The sequence below is a fragment of the Denticeps clupeoides genome, chromosome 11 (genome assembly GCF_900700375.1).
Source record: "Denticeps clupeoides chromosome 11, fDenClu1.1, whole genome shotgun sequence".
NCBI classification, from domain to species: Eukaryota; Metazoa; Chordata; class Actinopteri; order Clupeiformes; family Denticipitidae; genus Denticeps; species Denticeps clupeoides.
Window position 1 is genome coordinate 5,950,606 of NC_041717.1, and position 22,761 is coordinate 5,973,366.

At 43.6% G+C, this 22,761-nt stretch overlaps 3 protein-coding genes across 4 annotated transcripts; 2 read left to right on the forward strand and 1 right to left on the reverse strand.

Annotated features, from left to right (window-relative positions):
• The first annotated feature begins 30 nt into the window (after positions 1-30).
• Positions 31-3,171, forward strand: LOC114799785 (ubiquitin-like protein 4A-B). Its single transcript, XM_028996657.1, has 4 exons — positions 31-207; positions 1,570-1,675; positions 1,761-1,966; positions 2,802-3,171. Exons 1-4 carry the CDS (start codon positions 160-162, stop codon positions 2,907-2,909), a joined length of 468 nt encoding a protein of 155 aa, XP_028852490.1. The 5' UTR covers positions 31-159; the 3' UTR covers positions 2,910-3,171.
• An 87-nt stretch (positions 3,172-3,258) lies between these two features.
• rab7b (RAB7b, member RAS oncogene family) lies at positions 3,259-7,146 on the reverse strand. The gene is made up of 6 exons (XM_028996656.1): positions 6,932-7,146; positions 6,494-6,562; positions 6,233-6,359; positions 5,931-6,149; positions 5,720-5,848; positions 3,259-4,461 (listed from the first exon to the last, which is right to left on the reverse strand). The coding sequence occupies exons 2-6, from the start codon at positions 6,544-6,546 to the stop codon at positions 4,372-4,374; spliced, it is 618 nt and encodes a 205-aa protein (XP_028852489.1). The 5' UTR covers positions 6,547-6,562; positions 6,932-7,146; the 3' UTR covers positions 3,259-4,371.
• Positions 7,147-7,986: 840 nt separating this feature from the next.
• Positions 7,987-22,761, forward strand: LOC114799188 (dynamin-1-like protein). Of its 2 annotated transcripts, XM_028995582.1 has the most exons (18): positions 7,987-8,167; positions 8,759-8,868; positions 9,215-9,356; positions 9,847-9,885; positions 10,092-10,138; positions 10,322-10,393; positions 10,480-10,566; positions 11,604-11,766; positions 11,879-11,999; positions 12,832-13,170; positions 14,056-14,176; positions 15,381-15,536; positions 17,963-18,052; positions 18,163-18,261; positions 18,430-18,546; positions 18,675-18,784; positions 19,966-20,125; positions 20,898-22,761. In XM_028995582.1, the coding sequence occupies exons 2-18, from the start codon at positions 8,764-8,766 to the stop codon at positions 20,952-20,954; spliced, it is 2,025 nt and encodes a 674-aa protein (XP_028851415.1). In that variant the 5' UTR covers positions 7,987-8,167; positions 8,759-8,763; the 3' UTR covers positions 20,955-22,761. The 2 variants fall into 2 exon arrangements, with proteins under 2 accessions (XP_028851415.1, XP_028851416.1); XM_028995583.1 differs by lacking the exon at positions 9,847-9,885.

Sequence of the window (22,761 nt, forward strand, 5' to 3'; positions counted from 1 at the left end):
CGCAAGAGATGAATGAGCGATCGGCCGCTCCACACCGCGCATGCGCAGCGTCGCACTACCGCGTCCGGTGGAGGAGTGTGCGTGTTTATAATGGCTTGGTGAGAGATATATATATATATATATACCTGCGAATGCTTGTCGGACCTACTGAATGACAAAATGATCCTTACGGTGAAGCCGCTCCAGGGGAAGGAATGCAGCGTGCAGGTACGGCTTTTTGTCGCATTTATACAGCCAGCGTCAGCTAGCCGACTAGCTAGACAGCTAGCATACGGTTCACTAGCTCGCTAAAACGGCGTCGGTTTGGACATTAAAGTCCCGTCGACCCCGTGCTCGCCATTGGCCTTGAACGGAATGCCCGGCGTATTTTAGCGTATTTTAATACGAGTCTGTTTCGTGTGGCGATGCTGTCGCCGGGGAACGTCGCTTCGCTGCTGCTGCGGCGGCGGCGGCGGCATTTGAACCACTTTCGTCTTTGTCCGAGCAGGTTGATGAAACGCAGTCCGAGGTCACGTCTTTTTAGCCGGCAACGACAGAAGGGAACGTAGCTTCTGGCACTGGTCGCACAGATTAAGCACAGTTGTGACACTGGCCGCGTTTAGAAGCGGTTCTCTGAGTGACGTCACAGCACCACGGTCTCGAACCTTCTCCAGTCCTGGTCCGATAACTTCTTACAAAGTTAAACCCTTTCTGAGCTCTCATCCTCTCTTGGTACTTTCATATTATGGATTTACAGCATTGGTCAGACGCCCTTATCCAGAGTGAATTACGGTCAGTAGTTACAGGGACAGTCCCCCCTGGAGACACTCAGGGTTAAGTGTCCTGCTCAGGGACACAATGGTAGAACGTGGGGTTTGAACCTGGGTCTTACGGTTCATGGGCGACTGTGTCACCCACTAGGCTACTACTGCCATCAAATTTACAGTGTGGGGCGTGGAAATATATCCGCACCTCATAACGGCAAATAATCTTTCACAAAAACACACACTTGTCTGAACGTTTAAGGGTCATGCAGTGATGACGTTTTGACCAGGGATACAATTTGTTGTCGTTTCCGTGGAAGCAGGGAAGGAACAGGGCTGCATAGACGGCAGTGACACTGACAAAATATTACGTTAGTCTTCAGATGCTCCGTACTGGAAAAGAATGGAATTTTGCAATCGATAATGGTCCTGGGGGTGGGGGGATTATCTAGTCTCCAGATTTTCTGACGGCACCAGTATTGGTGGGCCAATATGGCCATGTAAGGTGTGGTTTTATGTCCCTTATCAGTGGGACGGTGTTGGCCTAGCGGGTAAGGAAGTGGCCCCGTAATCAGAAGGTTGCCATGAGCAAAGCAGCGTCCCCACACACTGCTCCCCGGGCGCCTGTCACGGCTGCCCACTGCTCGCCAAGGGTGATGGTTAAAAGCAGAGGGCACGTTTCATTGTGTCACCGTGTGCTGTGCTTCACAATGACAATCACTTAATAATAATGTGCTTTTGCTGTTTAAATCTGTTTATATGAAGTTACAAATGCATAATTGAATCCCGATGTTAATAATGTTCATTATACGTTACCAACCTGTAGGTCACAGAGGATGAAAAAGTGTCACAGGTCAAACAGCTGGTCTCGGAGCATCTGAACATTCCCCCAAATCAGCAGCGTTTGCTCTACAAAGGGAAAGCCCTTGCAGGTAGGCAGCAGGCACGATACCTCCTGGATGTTTTTTGGTTTCCTGTCCAAAATGGAGTCTCTCACCATTTGGCTTAATCCTTCAGACGAACACCGGCTCAGTGACTATTCCATTGGTCACGAGGCCAAACTGAACCTAGTGATTCGGCCCGCTTCAGAGAAGAGTGCGGGTATGGGGGTGACCGGCGGCGGTTCCGGCAGCGGTGCCGGAGTGTGGCACTCACTGTCCACTGTGCTCGCGAAGCATTTTAGCCCGGCAGATGCTGCGAAAGTACAGGAACAACTGATCAAGGTATGGTCCACGGGGCGGGGGAATAGTGGGCTCTCTTAACCAAAAACAATGACCTATAGGGCCATGGGAGGAGCATTTATTATATCCTGATTGGGTGCCACCCACAATGCCTGTCCTGGATCAGATTCCCCACCCCCGCTTTCAAGGAATGGCGCAAAAGTGCTCAGTAGGCATCTACAGAGGGGGTAAAATGAGTAGAGAAGCTAGTTTGCAGATGAGGTGAACTTGTGTGCCATGGTTTTGTGTCTTATTCGCTAAGGTTTTACATGTTCTGGTTTTCTCTAACCTGCTCTGGTGATTGGTGGAAAAAGAGAAACCATAGGAACTACATTTCCCATCATCCCTTGTCTGAGCTGCAGGTACTGGTCTGAGGGTAATAATAGCCGCATGTTCAACGTGCGCCTTTTTAGAGGGAGGATTAGAGGGAGGAACAAAGCCTCCTCGTAGAGCAGCGTTTCATGGTCCTGCTCACGGAGAGCCCCAGGTTTTCTTTTTTGTCTTGTTTGTGACATTTCCCCTGAACCCTGCCAATTTGTCACAGCAAATCATATGCTGCCATTATTACCCTTAGATCAGCAACTGCAGTTCAGACACGGGGATGATGGGAAATGTAGTTCCCATAGTGTCGCTTACACAAAAACATAGAAGCTTTCTTCTAAAGGCCACAAAGCCTTCTCCAAATCTTTATCCAAGAGGAACATGGTGTGCAAAATTATGAAGTCCTGTTCAGTACTTTACAATATAAGCTCTATAAAACCATTCTTGCTCTTGATTTGTGTGAAATAGTCATAAAAGTGCTTCCTAGTCATGCTTTTCATGTTCTGTTCCTTCACAGGACTACGAACGCTCCCTCAGGCAGCTGAGTCTGGATGATATTGAACGTCTGGCAGGGCGCATGCTCCACCCAGAAGCAGAGGGCATGGACACGTCATTCATGGACTGAGCAAGGAATGAGCCGGCGCACGGCCAATTCCTAAAGATTAAAACCAGACTTTTGACAGGGGTGTTCAGTTTTTTTTAAGTGGATATTTGTTTTTTCCCCCTTTCTTTTAAGGTTTGGAATTATTAACAATTAAAAAGCAGTTTTATACATATAAACAGCATCATATTACTGTTTAAATTATCAAGCAGAATTCTGCTGACATCTACTGAGAAACTCTTGTAAATATCATGTAAAGGACAATAAAAGAATTAAATATTGTAAAGTATGTTTATTTGTAGGTTCTCCTCTAGGTTTCCTGTGGTGACTTTGATGCAGTGGTAGTGTATCATCATGCGAACAAATAAAACGGCACATTTTTTTCTTTGTCACTTTAAAGAATTTATGTTTATTGATTTGGCATATCTTAAAAAGTGTGGGGGGCGGGAGAAAATGGAAGTGTGGGGAGGGGAGAGGGTGCAACCACATGACGCTGAATGGATCGCTGTGATTATACCCAAGGCATAATCCACTGATGCATGTTTCACTGTACAGTAATCTACCTCACAGACTGCTAATTTACACCATGCAAATACATACTGCATCGTTTCAACTACACCTCCCCTTTAGTCCAACACTGAGCTCCACCACGCACCAGAAAGCAGTTGCTCGAATGTCACTCTTTTACCTGCTCCACAAGGCTCGTAATTACGTTTAAATATATATATATATATATGTATATATAGAATTTATTTTATCTGTAAAAAGCCATTCTGGGCTTTGCTTGGGCTGAATTGGGCTCGTGTTTCACTTCCCCCGCAGTATCGTTCACACTTCCCCACCAGTGAAATCTGAAACTAGCAGCCTATCCCCCCACCACCAGTGACATCAATTGTTGCTTTTATTTTTTAATTTGATTTAATTTGTATTATGTATGCAGTAATATAAGGTCCTTAAAATGAGTAAGCAGCAACAGCAGCACAGAATAAGCAATATGGAGAAATGGTCACAGCGACCTGGATAGGGAGGGAGAAACAGCAATAATACTTAAAGAAAATGAAAATATATGTAAAAAAAAAAAATAATAATAATAAGATGTGCAGAAGTTAAAGCATTACAGCAAACAACGTTACAGTATGGAACGATTAGCAAGGATTAACAAAAAAATAAGAAGTTAGTACACTTGTCAAGGTGGCAAGGTTAGACGCCAGCTGAGTTTGTTTTACGATGGCTGGAGATAAATCCCATATTTGATGGACAAAACAAAGTCAGAAGCTTGATACGTTGCTCTGCCTCGTACGGTTCTTCCATGCTATCCTGTGAGACAGGCTCTTAAGAAAGAAGAGAGGGTGGAAATGGGTGGTTTGCGTATTTCACCCAAAGTCTGATGGGGCTCTTATAGCTGGGTGGGCAGTCCACTGGTAGTGTCCCTTCAAGGTCAGGCCCTCTGGTCGTCTGCAGCTTCCCCGGCTATCGGCACGATGCCTCAACAGCTGCAGCTGTCGCTGGCGGAGGGGGGCTTGTCATCCCTCAGTTTGATCTGGTCTGGGAAATCGTAGGTCTCCACCTCGGACTCCTACAGTGAAGCAGGTTTAACGGTTTAAAGCCCATTTGACATAAATGTAAAATATGCCTAAAGCAACTTGCAGATAATCTGTACAGAGTTACGAGTAAAGCCCCTTAACTCTCCACTGCTGAGACCAAGGTTGCCTGGAATAATTAAAGAGACATAGTGGAAGCCATATTCTGAAATCTGTAGTTCTCGTCTTCTTAAATTTCTTTTATCATTTTGCTTTTTAATGGCCGAAGAAAAGAAAACAATACAATATTCTCCTCAGCCTAGTACATCCCTAGATAAGCCATCCCTATCTATATTTTATTAACGTCGCCATATTCTATACCGAATTTTTGACTAATGCACTCATTCAGACTGAATTAAATGAGTCTACCTGCCCTTAAATGAGAGATAATTGAGCAACGCATAATAGAAGGTTTTCTCCCACTACAAGAGCCAACCATGCTATTTTACTCGAAACCTGCATGCTGTGGTCAATCGTCACATTCTGCTGATTGAATTTTCTCGGGAGGTGGCCCACAGTCTCCTCTTTAAAGCGCATCAGTACATTTATAAATGGATGAACGGGCCTCGGAAGATCAGGGGGGAGGAAAAACGATACAGAACTCAACCAGCGTAGCAAACAACCGGGGTTAAACAGTCGAGTCCTTACATCCAGTCAATTAAGAAATAAGTGAAAACAGCCCGGGGCCACGGTGGCCCCACGTCCTCCATGTCCCGCACAGAGTAGCAGACTTAAAGCACCCAGAGCCGAAAAGAAAAAAAAAGAAAAAGAGTCGGGACAAAAACTCATTTGTGCGAACATGATCTACCCTCTTCCCCGGTCCTGTGACCACTGGAACTGTTTATCATAACAATCACCGATCATTCTTGGCTGGTCGTTTTACATTAAAGTATTCTCATCTTAACCCAGTAAAACGTATGCTCACGTATTCCTTTTGCCATATTGACCGTATGTGATTTGTTTCGTATGTGCAGTCATATAATCAGATGTACACGTAAATGGACTGGGGGCATTGGGGGTCTAGTAGTTAAGGAATCGGCCCTGTAATCAGAAGGTTGCCGGTTCGAATCCCGTTCCGCCAAGGTGCCACTGAGCAAAAGTCCCCACACACTGCTCCCTGGGCGCCTGTCATGGCTGCCCACTGTTCACTCAGAGTGATGGGTTAAATGCAGAGGACAAATTTCACTGTGTGTGAAATTTGTCCTCTAGTCGGTCCTCTAGTCGTGTTAAAAGGAACAACGGTGGTTCCCGTACCTGCTTGAGTGCATCTCGGGCGATCGTCTGGAAGGCCTGGTCCACGTTGATGGCCTCTTTGGCACTGGTCTCAAAATAAGGGATGTTATTTTTGCTCTGACACCAGGCCTGGGCCCGTTTGGTTGTCACCTGTTACGTTAAATACATGGAAACTGTGAATATAATATGTACTGTATACATATTATTAAAAATATAAAGTTTACCCGCAGACCTGTCTATTCTCCAGATCAATCTTGTTCCCAAGCACTACAAAGGGAAAGTTCTCCGGGTCCCGAGGGCTGGCCTGGATCAGGAACTCATCCCGCCAGCTATCCAGCGTCTTGAAGGTGTTCGGCGCGGTCACGTCATACACGAGAACGCAGCAGTCCGCCCCGCGGTAGAACGCCACACCGAGCGACTGAAAGCGCTCCTGTCCGGCCGTGTCCCAAATCTGAGATGCAACGAGGCACAACTGAGACTGTGACGGTTCCCGTGTCGAGAACGTGCCGTGACGCGCCGTGTGACACCACAAACCTGCATCGTGACAAGCCGGTCATCCACCATCACTTCTTTCGTCAAGAAATCAGCTCCGATCGTTGCCTTATACTGATTACTAAACTTCTTGTTCACATACTGGTTCATCAGAGATGTTTTGCCCACTCTGAAAACGACAGAGCAGAAGCAGAAGCAGAGGCCATGAAGGCCAATCATTAAGAAATCGAGCCAATTAAGGAAGGACAGCAGCGGCCATCGGGAACCAACATTCTGCAGACGTCCTGACGTGTCACAACTCACCCGGAGTCTCCCAGGATGATCACCTTCAGCAAAACCTTCTTTCGGGAGGCCATGGCGCAGCCGCGAAACCTGCACGAAACCCACAGCGTTCTTAAAAGCAGGACACGCGGAACAAAAACGGCCCCACGCACCGCGGCAGCGTCGATAAAAGCCCCTGCGAGCCGTAGTTCTGGCTCCGTGCTGGCGGTTCGACCGGTTCTGGTGGAAAATATCCGCATACCGCTCGGCTTAGCCGGCTAGCCGACCAGCTAACGCGCGGCGGCAACGACGACCAAACGTCGTTTTTACGTTGTTTTCGCGTTGTTTGATAACCTACGCGGACCGGCGCCGACACGTACGATTAACGCTCGACGTACGAGCCGCCAAAGCCCGCACTTCCACTTTCGCCAGACCTGACAGCCGGCCGAGGCTCGCTCGGGCTCCGGGCTTTTCACCTACCAGCCTCCGCGTTCGGGGGGGATACGAGGGCTCGTAGATCCGCGACGGCTGCTCGGTCACACCGTGTCGGGCCGAAGGAGGCTCGCGTCCGGGAGGGTTATGTTTCGTGCGACGGGCATGCAGTGTTTTCGTGGGAGCGCTCCGTGCGGAACATGGCGCTGCGCGGTCACAAGGGGTCTGACGCACCGCCGACCTGGACGGGGGCCGGATGGGCCGCGATTGGTTTGTTTTGGACGCCGCCAATATGGCGGAGCGTTAAACACGTTACACCCCGCGACGGACGGATCACTAAAGCAAAACGCATTCAGACGCGCTGCCCTTTTTACGCCAAGGTAGTGAATATGACACGCGATGTTTTTTATTTAAATAAAAAAGGATGATCACATTCATAGCTGCACCGAGCCACGCCTAGCACGGTATCGATTTCCACCGATCCTGGACGAAATGCAATCATTGCACGAGGTCTCCAGATTGCTTTATTGCATATATTTACTGCGTGTATTGCAGGTTTCATTGTCATGCACAACTAACAATGCAACATTCTTGGTGTCACAGCCATCCCAACTGTACATGTAAACATTTGAGTAGGAAAATTATAAATAAATGTCTGCAAGTACATTGAGTTGTATACATAACTTTATATACATGATGCCTTCAGTGAGAATCTACCAACGTAAATGGTGATGAAAATAAAGAAAACACATTGAATGAGAAGGTGTGTCCAAACTTTTGGCCTGTCCTGTATATAAATATAGATGCATGTTTTCAGCATAAAGACTCCTTAGGTTTTAAAAGGGATTTTGTGTTTCTGTGGGAGTAATTCGGTGTGTATTGTGGAATACGACAAAAAGTAAACCATATACAATTACGAAGCGATTTAAGATGATGTGCAGTTTTTCCTATAATTGTTCCTTGAATGCCCATCCATATACACACACGTCAGAGGGTGGGGCGGGAAAACAAAAGTAAAACGTTCCTCGAGCTAGACCAATCAAATATCACATTGCGAGTGACGTCACACCAGCCCAGCGACCAACCAGCGCGCAGCGCCGTGATGCGGGAAACGCCCATCTTGCTTTGACAGCTGCCTTTGCGCCGAATGGAACAGTGAGGTCAGGGATTAGGCGTTTACGCGTGTGAAATAATGACCAACTACGTGCCGCTGTTGTTTAGGGCAGGAATGCGCCGTGAGTAGCGCTGTTCTCCGTTTGCGAAACGCCGTCTCCGGGTCCGCTGGTAAGGAAATGCCGCTGTCTGGCCAGCTAGCTTACAGCTAATGTCATTTTCTCGCTTCCCCTTTGCTAGCTTATTGGCTAACAACAGCCTAGCGTCTTTGCTACCTTAATACATCATTTTAACTTATTATCTTAGCATGTGAATATTAAAACTGTTGGGTACTAATGTTCGCCTAAAGCCCATTTTAAATATATGTTACTTGAATGAAAGCTTATTATTTTATTTGCATAATGATGAATTCGACGCCTTCTGTGTTCAAATTGAAGTTTATGAGGATGAAATAGCAATGGTCGGTTTAAGATAAAGAAATTAAGACACGACATAAACACGAACACTGCAAATTGAGATTGGTCTGGTTCCCCTACACGAACAGGACTTTTCGGTGCGGCATTCCATGACCAGATAATATCTGGTGCTGCCAGTGCAACTCATCCACAAGTCTCCTGGTGTCTAAGACTCGGGATCCCACCGACCGGGATGGTTTTCCCGATCTATATGTGCAATTTGTTTTTCTTATATTTAAAGTGGTGTGTTAGAATAGTGCAGCATACAGTTTCATTATTAAAGGTGTTGACTGCATGCGCTTCCTAGGCTGAATGATGGAGACCCTAATTCCAGTAATAAACAGGCTGCAGGAGGTCTTCCTCACTGTGGGAGCGGACAGCATACAGCTGCCTCAGATTGTGGTGGTCGGATCACAGGTTAGTGTGAACCAAATGGCATATTCACCTTTCTTCTGGACAGTTTTTTTTCCTGATTATCCAGCGCTCAATGCAGAATTTTTCTCATTCTCATCACTTGTTTTGTGGCATAGTGCCTCCTCCTGTGCGCATTTTTGAGAACTAAAAAGCCACCTCATGTCTATCACATGATCTGTGGTGCTTCCTGAGGGCTAAACTGAAAATAGCTCAAGTGGCAACCACAGGAGGTTGGAAGAGTATGAGCTGCAGATGTCGTTTTGTTTAATATGTGTTATTTTTTAATATGTATTCTGCTCTTTGCATCACCGCCAGCCATGACTTGTCATCTTTTTCCCTATTTGCACAGAGCAGTGGAAAAAGCTCTGTGTTAGAGAGCTTAGTGGGCCGGGATTTTCTGCCCCGGGGGTCAGGAATAGTTACGCGACGCCCTCTGGTGTTGCAGCTGGTTCACGTACCCCCGCTGGAGGAGAGACGGAAACACGACAACGGTAATGAAGCTGCAAATGAGTCCGTGTTAAATGACTGTATTGTAAACAATTTTTTTGACTGCTGTATCTGATTTCATATTCATATGCAAAAGTAAACAAAGCCTTGTGGATAAGCACTCACAAATCATCTTCACAAATATGTAGTGATGCGTGTAACAATGGCCTGTGGCAGCATTTATATAATGGATCTGATAATGTAATTCTCCACATACTCTCATTGATTACACACAAAAAGATAATGGTCAGATATGCTTATAACTTCAGTAATTTAAGTACACAGAATATTTACCCCAATAAAATACCTTGCATTCCAGTTTCAAGAGCAATGACTATATGGGTATCCCTTAATTGTATTGAATAACACAGTTAACAGGTTGCAATATCTGAATTTTAGAATTTGTGCATGAACTCTTTTACTTTCAGTAAATACTGATTAGTATTATATAATATTTTGTGTCTCTTTCCTATTCTCTTCCTTTAATTTCCTTAGGAAATGAGTCAAAACGTAACTCCCAAAACAGCTATCCAGGTCTCTATATTAGTGTTTCTGCATGGACTAACATCATTTCCCATCTTGCACATGTGTATTGTGTCTTTTCTTTTCTGTTTTTTCCCCTCCATTTTCAGAGCTATGTGTACACTCCTTAATGATTCCTCATTTTCCATCAGACGCTTGTTCATTTTTCCTCAGCTCTTTTTTCTGTGTATACTGACCGTGTCCTTGGTCTTTCAAAGGGATCAAGGCAGAAGAATGGGGCACATTCCTTCATTGTAAAAACCAGGTATTTCTTTACCTTGAGTTATTGTGCATTGGCCTGCTTGCAGTTATTCTTCATCTTTGTCAACATAATACATACTGAATTTGCCCTAGGATGAAACGTAGCATGAAATCTCAATGAGCCGTAATGAATCATATTGAAAGGGGGCCAGTACTGCCAGTCAGTGCTTTTGTGTGCACTTTATAGATATTCACTGATTTCACGGAAATACGCAAAGAGATACAAGAGGAAACTGACCGTGGCTCTGGAGATAACAAGGTATGAAAAGAGCAGGTTTTTTTCCGTGTTACTTGGCCATTTTTTATCCGTTTATATTCAACCTTCTACTCTCGCTTATTTCTCAGGGAATCGGCAATGACCCTATCTACTTGAAGATATTCTCCCCCAATGTCCTCAGTCTGACCCTGGTAGACCTGCCTGGAATCACCAAGGTATAACAAACCTGCTCATTTATTAGTATGAACTAATAAATCATTCATTATTCACACCTGATGTTAACCTTTCCATTAAGTGAAGTGGTCATGTAATTAGCAGCTATTAAGGCAGAGGTATTAGTAACAGCTATAACAGCAAGGGCACCATTAATCCTTTTTATAATATTTTATTATAATTCAAAAGTACCCAGGTCCTGGTATGGCTAGCAATAAAATATAAGGATATAATTATAAAATATAATGACACTAAATAATATTGCGATTATTTATATATGAAAGACATGAAATAGAAACAAATAAAGAAAATAAGAAAGTAGCAGCATGGATACGAGCATTTCATTATTGGGTGCTGCTCCAAGTGGAAAAAGGAGATAAAATGGCTGTTTCAAGGATGCTAGCACATCACATCCTGCTGAAAGACTGTTGCTTCAAAATCTATCAAGGACTTACTTCAAAGAATTGTTCAAGGATTCATGCGTGTGTCCTTCATGTTCTGGATAAGTCTGGATATTTTCAGTGATGCCCACCTGCACTCAAACTTGTGAGCTGAACTCACAGTCAGACACTTAAAATTAATAATCATGCCAGACCTGCTGCCTAGCCCCGTTTTTATTGAACTATTGTGCTTATTTCAAATGAGCTGCCCACTGAATATCATAAACATAATTTTTTTTTTTTTTAATTCACTGGTTCACAGACACCTCCTTATGTTGGTTCTGTTAGGTGTCATCCTAATGTTAGGGGGGGGCCATGCTTCAGAAAGACCTCGCTTGAAATGACCCATCCAACCTTGGCCAAGTACACAAAACTACACTGTGGTGTATACAAGTGTATTATCCATAACAGAACTAGATGTATGATATTTGAAAATAGGTTTTCACTAGCCTGGAAGGTCCTATTTGATTCAGCCTGCCGTATAATAATTTACTGGTGCATTTCCTAGTAATTTATTATAAGATTTATAATTTATATTTTATTATAATATCCGTAGATATACACTAAAATGGCCCTTTTTTCATTTACTGGCTTGTTAGGTCCCAGTTGGTGATCAGCCAGAAGACATAGAAATTCAAGTGCAGGAGATGATTCTGTCCTTCATCTCCAACCCTAACTCCATCATACTCAGCGTCTCTCCGGCAACATCGGACCTGGCCACGTCAGACGCCCTTAAACTTGCCCGCGAAGTAGACCCAGATGGTGAGGCACATTCCACTCTTGCTGTTCACCTGCCTTCCAAAATCAGCTTTATTTTTTTATTAATCAGGAAGTCTTCATGTTGTCTTATATCATTAATGCTGCTTTTTTTTAGGCCGTAGGACATTACTGGTAGTAACCAAGCTGGACTTAATGGATGCCGGAACCGACGCCCTGGAAGTGCTGCTTGGAAGAGTCATTCCAGTACGGCTTGGAATTATTGGTGTAGTGAACAGGTTTGTTTAAAGTCCTTTGAGTTCAGGCTATTGAAATCTTATGTGTTATTTGACAGAGACCCCTTCAGCAATTCATTTCATGAATTAACTGTATCACAGTTCTGAACATTAAATGCACTGTCCTTCCATGGCTACTTATCAGTCAAATGAATGAATTAGTGATGAGCGAGAGAAAGCTCACGCTGTGAATCGCTAGAGCTCGGCAGTGGGAGCCCTGGAGGGAGGCAGTAGCGAGCAGCAGAATTTAGCTGGAGCTGTAACACTCCACTTCTTCTGTCAGTTTACATAGAAGATTTAATTTGATACGCCTTCAAGACAAACCTCTTAAGTCAGCGGTATCTCTGTGCTCCCTCGAACAGTGAGAGTGGGATTTATCTGTGTGGCGTAAGATCACAGTGAAAGACTTTTTGCTTTCTGCTGGCAACCGGGTATGTTTCATTCAGTAGCTGCCTTTGCGAGATGAGTAGAATGACTGTGGACAATACGCTGATAACTTCTCTGTGTATAAATATGTCTGTGGTTTGATAATCAATTTTTGATGGACAAAATCGCTTTATACTTGTTGTCATTCAATTCAACACAAAACTGCTACGTTAATCTCAGTAAAACCACAAATGGTGTAACGAACGTTATGCAAATAATATTCGAACATTGTTTCTACAACATATATTATTCTTAATAAAAAGTAATTTGTTTTATGCACATACATACATACATGATCTCAGAATGTAGTCATATAATTTAATTTGTCCCAGTTTACACACATCTGATAAAAGAACTAAAATGACATGAAAGGGGGAACAAGCTCATGCTCTCTGTTCTATTTTTGAAGGAGCCAGCATGACCTGAACACTCGCAAGAGCGTCCCAGACGCTGCCAAAGACGAACAGGCCTTCCTGCAGCGCCACTACCCATCCCTTGCCTCCCGATGCGGCTCACGCTACCTGGCCCGCACCCTGAGCCGCCTGCTCATGCACCACATCCGCGACTGCCTGCCTGAGCTGAAGACGCGCGTGACTGTGCTGACCGCGCAGTACCAGGCCCGTCTCAACAGCTACGGCCAGCCCGTGGAGGACCCCAGCGCCATGCTGCTCCAAATCGTCACCAAGTTCGCCTCCGACTACTGCAACACCATCGAGGGCACAGCCCGCCACATCCAGACATCTGAGCTGTGGGTTACAAACATGAAAAAAACGTGAAAGGAAATGGCAAATTAATTATTAGATAACTGATTGCTTATTAATAAATGTATCATTCACATTTTACACACTACTCTATTACTTGAATTTGCTGGCTTATTGTTATAAAGTGTTTTAACAAATTTCAAACATTTAGATTTATAAGAAAGTGTAGTACTAATAGTTAAGAGTACTTTAAAATGATAAAAAAATGAAGTGAAAGTAAAGCATTAGCTTCTACTCCTATTGGAGTTGTAGTGCAGGGTGGTCCATTTATATGGATAGACCTTAATAAAATGGGAATGGTTGGTGATATTTACGTCCTGTTTGTGGCACATTAGTATATGTGAGGGGGCAAATTTGTCAAGATGGGTGGTGACCATAGTGGCCATTTTGAAGTCGGTCATCTTGGATCCAACTTTTGTTTTTTCAATAGGAAGAGGGTCATGTGACATCAAATTTATTGGCAATTTCACAAGAAAAACAATGGTGTGCTTGGTTTTAACATAACTTTATTCTTTCATGAGATATTTACAAGTTTCTGACCACTTATAAAATGTGTTCAATGTCACCAACCATTCCCATTTTATTAAGGTGTATCCATATAAATGGCCCACCCTGTAGTTGTAGTGACAGCCGTTTCACAACCTGTTTGGAGTTATTGCGTAGAAGCAATTCTTTAATATTGGAAGAAAATGATTGAGTAAGTAGCTGGTGATAATGATCAAACTGTTCCTCTGCAGACGCATGGCTCTAATAATCACACTGCCACTTGGCAGCCAGCCGTGGCGTCTGCGCTTAATTACCTGCGGATGACATATTTTGCACTCGAATGGGAGGCAGGGCGGAAATGTCGACTCACGTGTCCTTTCTCTCAGATGCGGAGGGGCACGGATTTGCTACATTTTCCATGAGACATTCGGTCGCACGTTGCAGTCCATCGACCCGCTGGGTGGCCTCACTGAACTTGATGTCCTCACAGCCATAAGGAATGCCACGGTAATGAAAATGTCCATAATTAAAATTCTGATTTTCTCAAGGGGAACTGAACAAGACACTTTATTCTAGGGCCAGTCAGTTTATTGCATTACATTGACAACGCTTTCTGCCTCTGATATTTCATTTGCCATGTGTGAGCGAGACAGAGAGAGGGGGATGGGAAAATGGAGAGAAAGAGGTTTCTTGTGCCTAATGAGGTGTACAGGTCTCATTCTTAGACATATTCATCAGAAGTAAACAGCTGTTGCAGGAAGACTCATTATTCTATGTAGGACTGTAATTATCCAAAGCATTTTCAATATAGACTTCTGCCAATATTTTTGGTGATTAATGGTGTAATGGATTAAGTAAAAAAATATGGCAATTATGACTACTTGTATTCTTACAGTGAGTCGTTTGTTCATGAGCAGATTTCAGATGTCCTTACTGACATTCCTTTTGTATTCATTTTGTTGATGCCTTCTGCCATCTCCCTGATCATCTATAATACATTTCTGTGTTAAAACATTTACTGAAACCCCATTTCAAGCTATCTCAGCTCTGACTTTTCAGCTCTCCGCACTGCTGCCATTACAAAGCTTCCCACTCCCCCTGTAAACGGCCAATGGTAATGCCACCTTCATTTAGAAGCTAAAGTAGCTTTCACCGCAATATGGCAGTTGACATCCATCTGAATGCAAACTTGAGGCAGGGGGACACTGCAGCAGTCGCTTTAATATCCTACAGTCAATTGCTGGGTCGAATAGTAGCACTGTCCCGGTGGGGAAAACATTCAGTGTTGATTGCCTCAGTAAATAGCGGCCTATCGGAACATAATGGGCATCCAAGTGCTGTGGGTTTAGATTACTGTCACCAGTGGGTTTGTTTTTCACACGCAAGCGCCTTTGTCAGCACATTTTCTATCTGCAGTCACAGTAAATGCAGCATGTAGTTGGTCGGTTCATTGGAATTCTTGCATTTGACATTTCCAACATATTCTAAATCAGGGTCATTTGCTGCAAACATGCAACACACTCGAAGTACAGGGTAGATGTTTCATCTTGAATTTGCTTTCCTTTTATTTGACCTTCCTTCCTTACTATTTGATCTACATTTGCAACTGTTCCTTTTACGGCAAACATTCTCACGGCTCCAAATGTGTTGGCGCTGAGCCGAACTGTGCTGGTGGTCTCATCCCTCTGCTGCTGTTCCTGCGTTGCCTTAGGGACCGCGCCCTGCGCTCTTCGTACCGGAAGTCTCCTTTGAGCTGCTGGTGAAGAAGCAGATTAAGCGTCTGGAGGAGCCCAGCATGCGCTGTGTGGAGCTGGTGCATGAGGAGCTGCAGAGAATCATCCAGCACTGCTCCTCATACAGCACTCAGGTAGTACTGTGCTGAAAGCATCTTACACATGCCACACCACCTATAATCAAACTACATACAGAATGCCACGCCGCTCCACATACATAGACTAACAAACACATCCAATACACTATGGTAGCTATGTGTGCATATATTTAGTTTCCACATACACATCATCTTACACATTTTTTAATACACTCATCCATATTTATATATTTTCCAGATTGTTTGTGTAGTGTACTTATACTGCATAATGTATTCTATTTATTTATTTTTAAACTGTAAACTGAAAACTGTCCATTTTCAGCGTGGCAATGCAAATTATATTTTAATACTAGTGTCATTAAACAGTAAGTGGTCATTACAGCCTCATACAACTACGTATAAACACGTCCTACATATAATCAAACATTCTTATGACCAATAACATCAGCAAGCAGTTTATGTAATGTACCAAATGCGATCCTCTGGATGTCCTAGACCTACAACATTATTGTACATTATTCACTCAATACAAGACAGACTTCCAAGAAAGTCCAGCAAGCTCCAGGACCGTCTCCTAAAGATGATTCAGCTGCAGAATCGGGGTGCCACCAGTGCAGAGCTTTCTCAGGAATGGCAGCAGGCAGGTGTAAGGGCATCTGCACGCACAGGGAGGCGAAGACTTTTGGAGGATGGCCTGGTGTCAAGAAGCCACTTCTGTCCAAGAAATTCATCAAGGACAGACTGATATTCTGCATGGACACAGGGATAGTACAGGGATAGAACTGGGGTAAAGTCATTTTCTCTGGTGAAGCCCCTTTTTTCGATTGTTTATGGCATCTGGAAAACTGATTGTTCGAAGAAGAAAAGGTGACCCTTCCATCAGTCCTGTTTTGTGCCAACAGTAAAGCATCCTGAGACCATTCATGTGTCCTGAGCATCCTGAGACCATTCACCTGCTTCTCATCCATGGGAGTGGGCTCACTCACAATTTCAACTAAGAATACAGCCATGAATGAAGAATGGTACCAAAACTTCTCCCAACCATCCAAGAAGAGTTCCAGCATTTCCAGCATGATGGAGGCCAAAGTGATAACAAGCAAACACTGATTATGAAGGAATGGGTTGCCATCAGTCAGGATTTGGACCAGAAGTTGATTGACAGCATGCCGGGGCGAATTACAGAGGTCTTGGGGAAAAAAGGGCCAGCACTGCAAATATTTACTCGTTGCATAAACATGATGTAATTGTCAATAAAAGCCAAAAAGAACCAAAAACCCAGCAGCAGCAAACTTTGTGAAAACCAGCATTTGTGTCATTGTCAAAACTTTTGGCCCTGACTGTACATCATTTCGGCAAAAGCGGACATTGAGCCATAATGGATGGCGGCAGATGAGCTTGATCAGCCGCAGCATCGTGGCTAGGCCTGTGTTGACGCCCTCATTGGCATTCTGCTCTCTGTGAGGTTATCGGTGCGCCTCTCCTTGCCTCCACTGTTTACCGTTGTCACACATTATCACCTCTCTGCACGGCCTGTGCCTCTGCATATTCTACAGCTTAATTATAAGAAGAGCCATCTGATTGCAGTACTGGAGCAACACTTACTCCCAGTGGTGTTCCAAAAAAAAAAAGAAGAAGATTAACAGTAACTGGTTCAGAGAACTTATTTACTCGGAATACCGGGTAAAGATGGGGACTTTAGATGCATTCAGGTGACATGTACCAAAGATCATGGCCCATGACTCTGATATCTTATCTACTCATTTGTGATGACACAGCACCACTGCGCATTCTAACAACTGTTTAACAACTTTGTGGACACGATCAACATAAAGTTAACTCCTGACCCTTGACCTTGGTTTTTGATTGGATTTTTTTTTTTTTTTTTTTTGGTGGTTCTAATGAAATGCAACACTGTAATAAAAGTAGCAACTAATTTTTTAACCACTCTCTGTGTTCCCGGGAGTCTTTCCAGAGCACAGTAAAGGAAAGGATATGATTTATTGTTGTTTTGATGATGCCCTTCCCACATGAAACTGTGAGGATGCATATTTGAATTGGATTTTATGGGGATATATGCCTTGCCTCATCCAGAAGATGCCACCACTGCTGTCCATTCCCTTCGTTTTGACACCATAATGAAAAGGCCCATAACAACAGAAAATAAATGAAACATGAAAAAAAAGCCCATAATAAATCTATTAATACACATTATCAATAGGATACAAAATAAACCAAATAATTCAAATAACCTTTCAATAAATAATAAACAAATACATCAGTGTCATCACTAGCTCTATTCTTGAATTTATTTATAAATAGTATATATCTTCATGTCATTATTGCTGGTATATTTTAATGTGACACACATTTAATTGCATGTGAAGGATTTGTCTGCTACTGTATTTTTATTCTCCATGCTTATCAGTGTCATTTAATGCACCTGATGTGTCTGTGTTCCTCAGGAACTCCTACGGTTTCCAAAGCTCCATGACTCAATTGTGGAGGTGGTGACAAGTTTGCTCAGGAAACGCCTGCCAATCACGAATGAAATGGTGAGAGTGTGTCTCCTGTCGACGTGCTTATCTTTTCCGCTCCACCTTTGCTGCCTCAGCGCCCTTTAAGCTGTGATTTCATTCCGGGTTTATGCATTTTTATGTTCCAGGTTCATTACCTGGTTGCCATCGAGCTGGCGTACATCAACACCAAGCACCCAGACTTCACAGACGCCGCACAGGTGTCTGCATCAGTCAACAGCCAGCAGGTATCTTCATCCCTCTCATCCCTCTCCCGGTGTGTCACTCCTCCCCCCTCGTTCTGTCTCACCTTCATTCTCTCACTCGCCCGCTATTTTTCTCAGAAGCAGCACCTCACTCTTGTCACCTTCGCTCTCCTCCACCGTATACGTATATTCTCTCTTCGTCTCTCCCAGACTGATACGCTGGATGGAGGGAAGCAGTGTAAAAGTGAAAAGGAGGAGAAAGTGTCGCTTCATCAGCCTGTGTCTGCCTTCAGCAGCCCTTCCAAAGCCGTCAATCTCCTGGACACGGTGAGAGGGCCAGATATCGGCGTACCGGCTCCGGTTCACATGAATGCATGTTTTCATGCTGAAGGCATAAACAGTGCTGCAAAATGAGGAGGATTCAGATCTGATGCACGCCCGTCTCTCCACGCCAGGCCGTTCCCATCTCACGCAGGCTGAGTGCTCGCGAGCAGCGGGACTGCGAGGTCATCCAGCGGCTGATCAAGTGCTACTTCCTCATCGTGCGCAAGAGCATACAGGACAGGTAGGCGGGGTCTGGGATCAGCAGGACGTTATGTTCACTATTGTTTGTCCAGAAAGGAACATGCAAATAATAACTAATAATAAAAAAATATTCTTTAAGATGCAAGTTTAGAAACTGTACAACAAAAATAACATCTCAATGTATTAACCAAAAACCATTTACTCATAAGCATGTTTTTGTTATTGGTAACGTTGCCGTATTTGACATAAAAGGGGGCGGGGCTTGTGTGTAACTAGCATCCTATTTTAAACCGTAAGTCATCTTTTCAATGGCTCTTCCTATGACATGTTATGTTATTTTGGCAACTTACGTAAGGTAAAAGATTTGTTTAAGCTCATTTCACATGCATTGTACTTATTATTCTCCCTCTAGACATAAATCTAATCGTGGCAGTAAAACTGGCTAATTGGAAAGTGGCAGAAATAATAAAAATAATAAGGCTGATTAGTAAGATTTTTGCCTTGCCGTTGTAAAACTAAGTCCTATTAATAAACTGTTCCCTGAGAGGCTGAGAGTGCTTTCGGAAGAGAAACCAAATTTGGAATTTCTGTCACAAATCAACAATTCTCAGATGCTTCTATTGAGATGTGAAGTTGAGGTGTATAAAGACATGGCGACTATGAACTCATCTCATTGTCCTTTCCACATTAATCACATTTTATTTGTTTTTATCTCTGTCCCCTTCATTGCAAAGTGGAGTCAGGTTCCCTGCACTAAATGTTGGGTGTTTTTGGATTATTATTTTTTTTTTTTTCCCCAACACCCAACATTTAGTGCAGGGAACCTGACTCCACTTTGCAATGAAGGGGACAGAGATAAAAACAAATAAAATGTGATTAATGTGGAAAGGACAAAGAGATGAGTTCATATTGCATTTTGCAGTACAGCTTCCATTACTAGTGCACCAGCAGACCAGCCAGTATCCAAACACCCACCCCGAAAAAAAACTATATATACAGACACAAAATAAGGGGAAGATGAACACTGACCAAAAAGAAAAGGCAGGGAAAAAAAAAAAAAAAATTCTAAAAGGCTTCAAAAATAAAATAATAAAACTAATAAAAAATTAAAAACATTTTACATTACACACTGAAATCATATTTACAAAAGGGGCAAAAAGAAACCAAAAAAAAAAAAAACAAACGAACTAAAGACTAGTCCGTTTTTCTTTGTGTGTGCAGTGTGCCAAAGACAGTGATGCACTTCCTGGTGAACTACGTGAAGGAGCATCTGCAGAGTGAGCTAGTGGGGCAACTGTACAAACAGCCCCTGCTGCAGGAGCTGCTCATCGAGTCTCAGGAAACGGCTCAGCAGAGGAACGAAGTGGCTCAGATGCTGGAGGTGGGTGCGGCTGGTGTCAAAAATGAAAAAGGTCTTTAATTAAAATTATTTTTTAAAACAAATTGCTTGCACTGTGTATGATGGCACAGTGTATGTTGGTTCCAAGCAGTACATAAACTTCACAGCCTGCTTGGAATTTATTGCCGTACACTAAGCGGCAGAAACATGCTGTTTTAAATGGTTTTCGAAGGTACTAATTCTGTATGGATAAGTTCAAGTTTTGTGAGTCCTGTCTCAAAACCGAAGCATTATTAAGAATATGAACTTCAATATATATTGTGCAATGTGTACACTTCATATGAAATTAGAAAAGTATACAATTCTGTCTAAAATTCTCCAGAAAACGTACAGGGACTACAGATTAAAAGCAGAGGTATTGCTTTGTGTATTCTATAACATTTGTGTATTCTAAAGTCGCATCCTAGCTAGGAAAACGTTACGTAAAATTGAAATCAAAAACTGTTTGCTTATTAAGTATTTCTAGGGGCACCATTTTGACATGAAATGTCTGGTCTTGAGTTAAACATAAAAATAATTTTTAATTCTTAAATGAAACTTTGTTGAAACCAACAGAGGTTGTGGTCAGTGCGATGAGTGAGGACAATGTGTGAAAGTGATTATGTGGAGCTGAAGGCAGGTCTGTGAACTGTTCGTGAGCGCGCTTATGTATATGTCGTTGTGTAACCTCATGAATAGGTATGATTCACAGCCATAACAACCCCCCCCCCCCTCTCTCTCTCTCTCTCTCTCTTTCTGTCTTCTGCTCTCTCAGGCGCTCCAGAAAGCCAACAACATCATATCAGAGATAAGAGAGACTCACCTCTGGTAGTCAGATGGACTGCATATTCTGGAACTCATGTTTACCTGCACACACGTCCTGTGTGTGTGTCTCTCTGTGTGTCTCTGTGTGTGTGTTTGTGAGAGAGAGAACATTTCTATGGATGTGTAAAGTATGCAGAAAAAGAACACTGGCTGCTTACCATTACACAACCAGCAGCTATACATTTTCACACACAGTCGATGAGAGCAGACAGCTGGCACGGTCACACACAGACACACCACTGTCAAAGCGCCCATGCTTCATTAGCGGTCAGTAAACTACAGTTGGTTATGGACCGCAGGTTCACTAATTACCCCGCAGGTCATTAAAACGTCCATTACTATGTGAAGTCAGCTGACAGGGGATCATAAGCAGCCACTTTTGCCTTGGACCATGTTGTTAAAAGTGTGCCAGAGCTCTCGACCTCTGGGACCCAGTGCGTCCCTTTAGCCAATATCGAACAAAGACACTCCCAACGAATAATAATTCTGATTCATCACCATAGAGCTGTGGGGAAATTGGACCGTTGAGGACTGAAGGTGTACATATTCATTTTCCAGGTGTCGTGTATTTATATTGCGGCGCTAGTTTTCTCTTTGGACGGGTATTCGTTTGTGCTCATTGATTAAGTGTCTATTTAAGGAAGACCGGGTAATAGAATAGCAGTCTAGTTGAGCAGCTATTTTTGGTCTGAAAGCATTTTTATCTTTTTTTCTTCTTCTTTTGAAGAGCCCTTAATGAGCGTAGTCAGTCATCATTAGCTCGTCTGTTTCTGCTCTGATATGAAGTGATTTCAGACGGAGCCGCTGCGCTAAATCGCGGAAGGACACGTTGGAAATGGAAAACCTGCCACTTCTTCTAGAGACCGATTGCTAGTGGTAGTCACTGAGCGAACAGGGACTGATTTATAAAAGTGTTTTTAGTTTAGACTTCCTGAAACAGAGCAAAGAGTTTGCAGAACATGAGACTGTTTACCGTACGTCGTAATATTGTCCCTTTTTTTTTTGTGAAATATTTATAATTGCCAGTTGTGAGCGCGAGTCTTGCACTAGTTGTGGTGTTGGGTTTGTGGGGATGTTTGTGTTGTGCTGGGCGGGACCGTTGAGGAGGACATTGGTATTCAGGACGGCTCCTGCGAGCTCAGAAGTGCTCCTTCTGCACCTCGGGGGATCAGCAGGAGGCCACGTGTTTTAGCCGAGGTCACTCCGCAACACCGACCCGTCCAACTCTGATAAATGGACAGGTGCCCGGGAAAGGAGACTGTGTGTGAGTGGGTTGTGAAGCATGCTAATTTACGCCAGCCCTTGTTTCACGCGTCCCGTCCTGCCCCTTACTTGTGATCTCTGGCTGCCTCCCCCCTTTTGTGCTGCAACTGAGAGGAAATGAAGGACACAGGGCCAGTAGATGCGGTGGCTCCAGTAAGATCACACCCACCTGCACGTCCGCAACATCCACCCGACTCTGGAGTAACGTTCTATCTGTTCTTACAAGCCAAAAGTCCCAGTGCATCTTTGCTGTGTTTTGTTGGGGCAAATACATGAAAATGAAAGCACTGCCTTTAAAAGGACGCGGTGAGGACAGCGTTGCCTCTTGGGACTTTCTTAAAATACGTTTATGCATCTAATTGTGTGTGTATGTGTGAGTGTTTGTCGCCTCGGGGCGAATCTGCCTAAGAGAGAATGTATGTTTTGTATAATTAGTCATATATATGTTACATATCAACGAATTGCCTGAAAGTGCTTGCCTGCCAATTTTGTGTGATCCACGTCGTACCGTCTGTTCTAGAGAAGAGAATAATTAAAGTCCAATAAGAACA

Coding starts and splice junctions, on each gene's coding strand:
- LOC114799785 (XM_028996657.1), top strand. CDS start 160: ATGATCCTTACGGTGAAGCCGCTCCAGGGGAAGGAATGCAGCGTGCAG. Junction 208..1,569: donor GGAAGGAATGCAGCGTGCAG/GTACGGCTTTTT, acceptor ACCAACCTGTAG/GTCACAGAGGATGAAAAAGT. Junction 1,967..2,801: donor TACAGGAACAACTGATCAAG/GTATGGTCCACG, acceptor GTTCCTTCACAG/GACTACGAACGCTCCCTCAG.
- rab7b (XM_028996656.1), bottom strand. CDS start 6,546: ATGGCCTCCCGAAAGAAGGTTTTGCTGAAGGTGATCATCCTGGGAGAC. Junction 6,360..6,493: donor ATCATCCTGGGAGACTCCGG/GTGAGTTGTGAC, acceptor TGTCGTTTTCAG/AGTGGGCAAAACATCTCTGA. Junction 4,462..5,719: donor CCCGAGATGCACTCAAGCAG/GTACGGGAACCA, acceptor GCTTCACTGTAG/GAGTCCGAGGTGGAGACCTA.
- LOC114799188 (XM_028995582.1), top strand. CDS start 8,764: ATGATGGAGACCCTAATTCCAGTAATAAACAGGCTGCAGGAGGTCTTC. Junction 13,171..14,055: donor CACATCCAGACATCTGAGCT/GTGGGTTACAAA, acceptor CCTTTCTCTCAG/ATGCGGAGGGGCACGGATTT. Junction 14,177..15,380: donor CAGCCATAAGGAATGCCACG/GTAATGAAAATG, acceptor GCGTTGCCTTAG/GGACCGCGCCCTGCGCTCTT.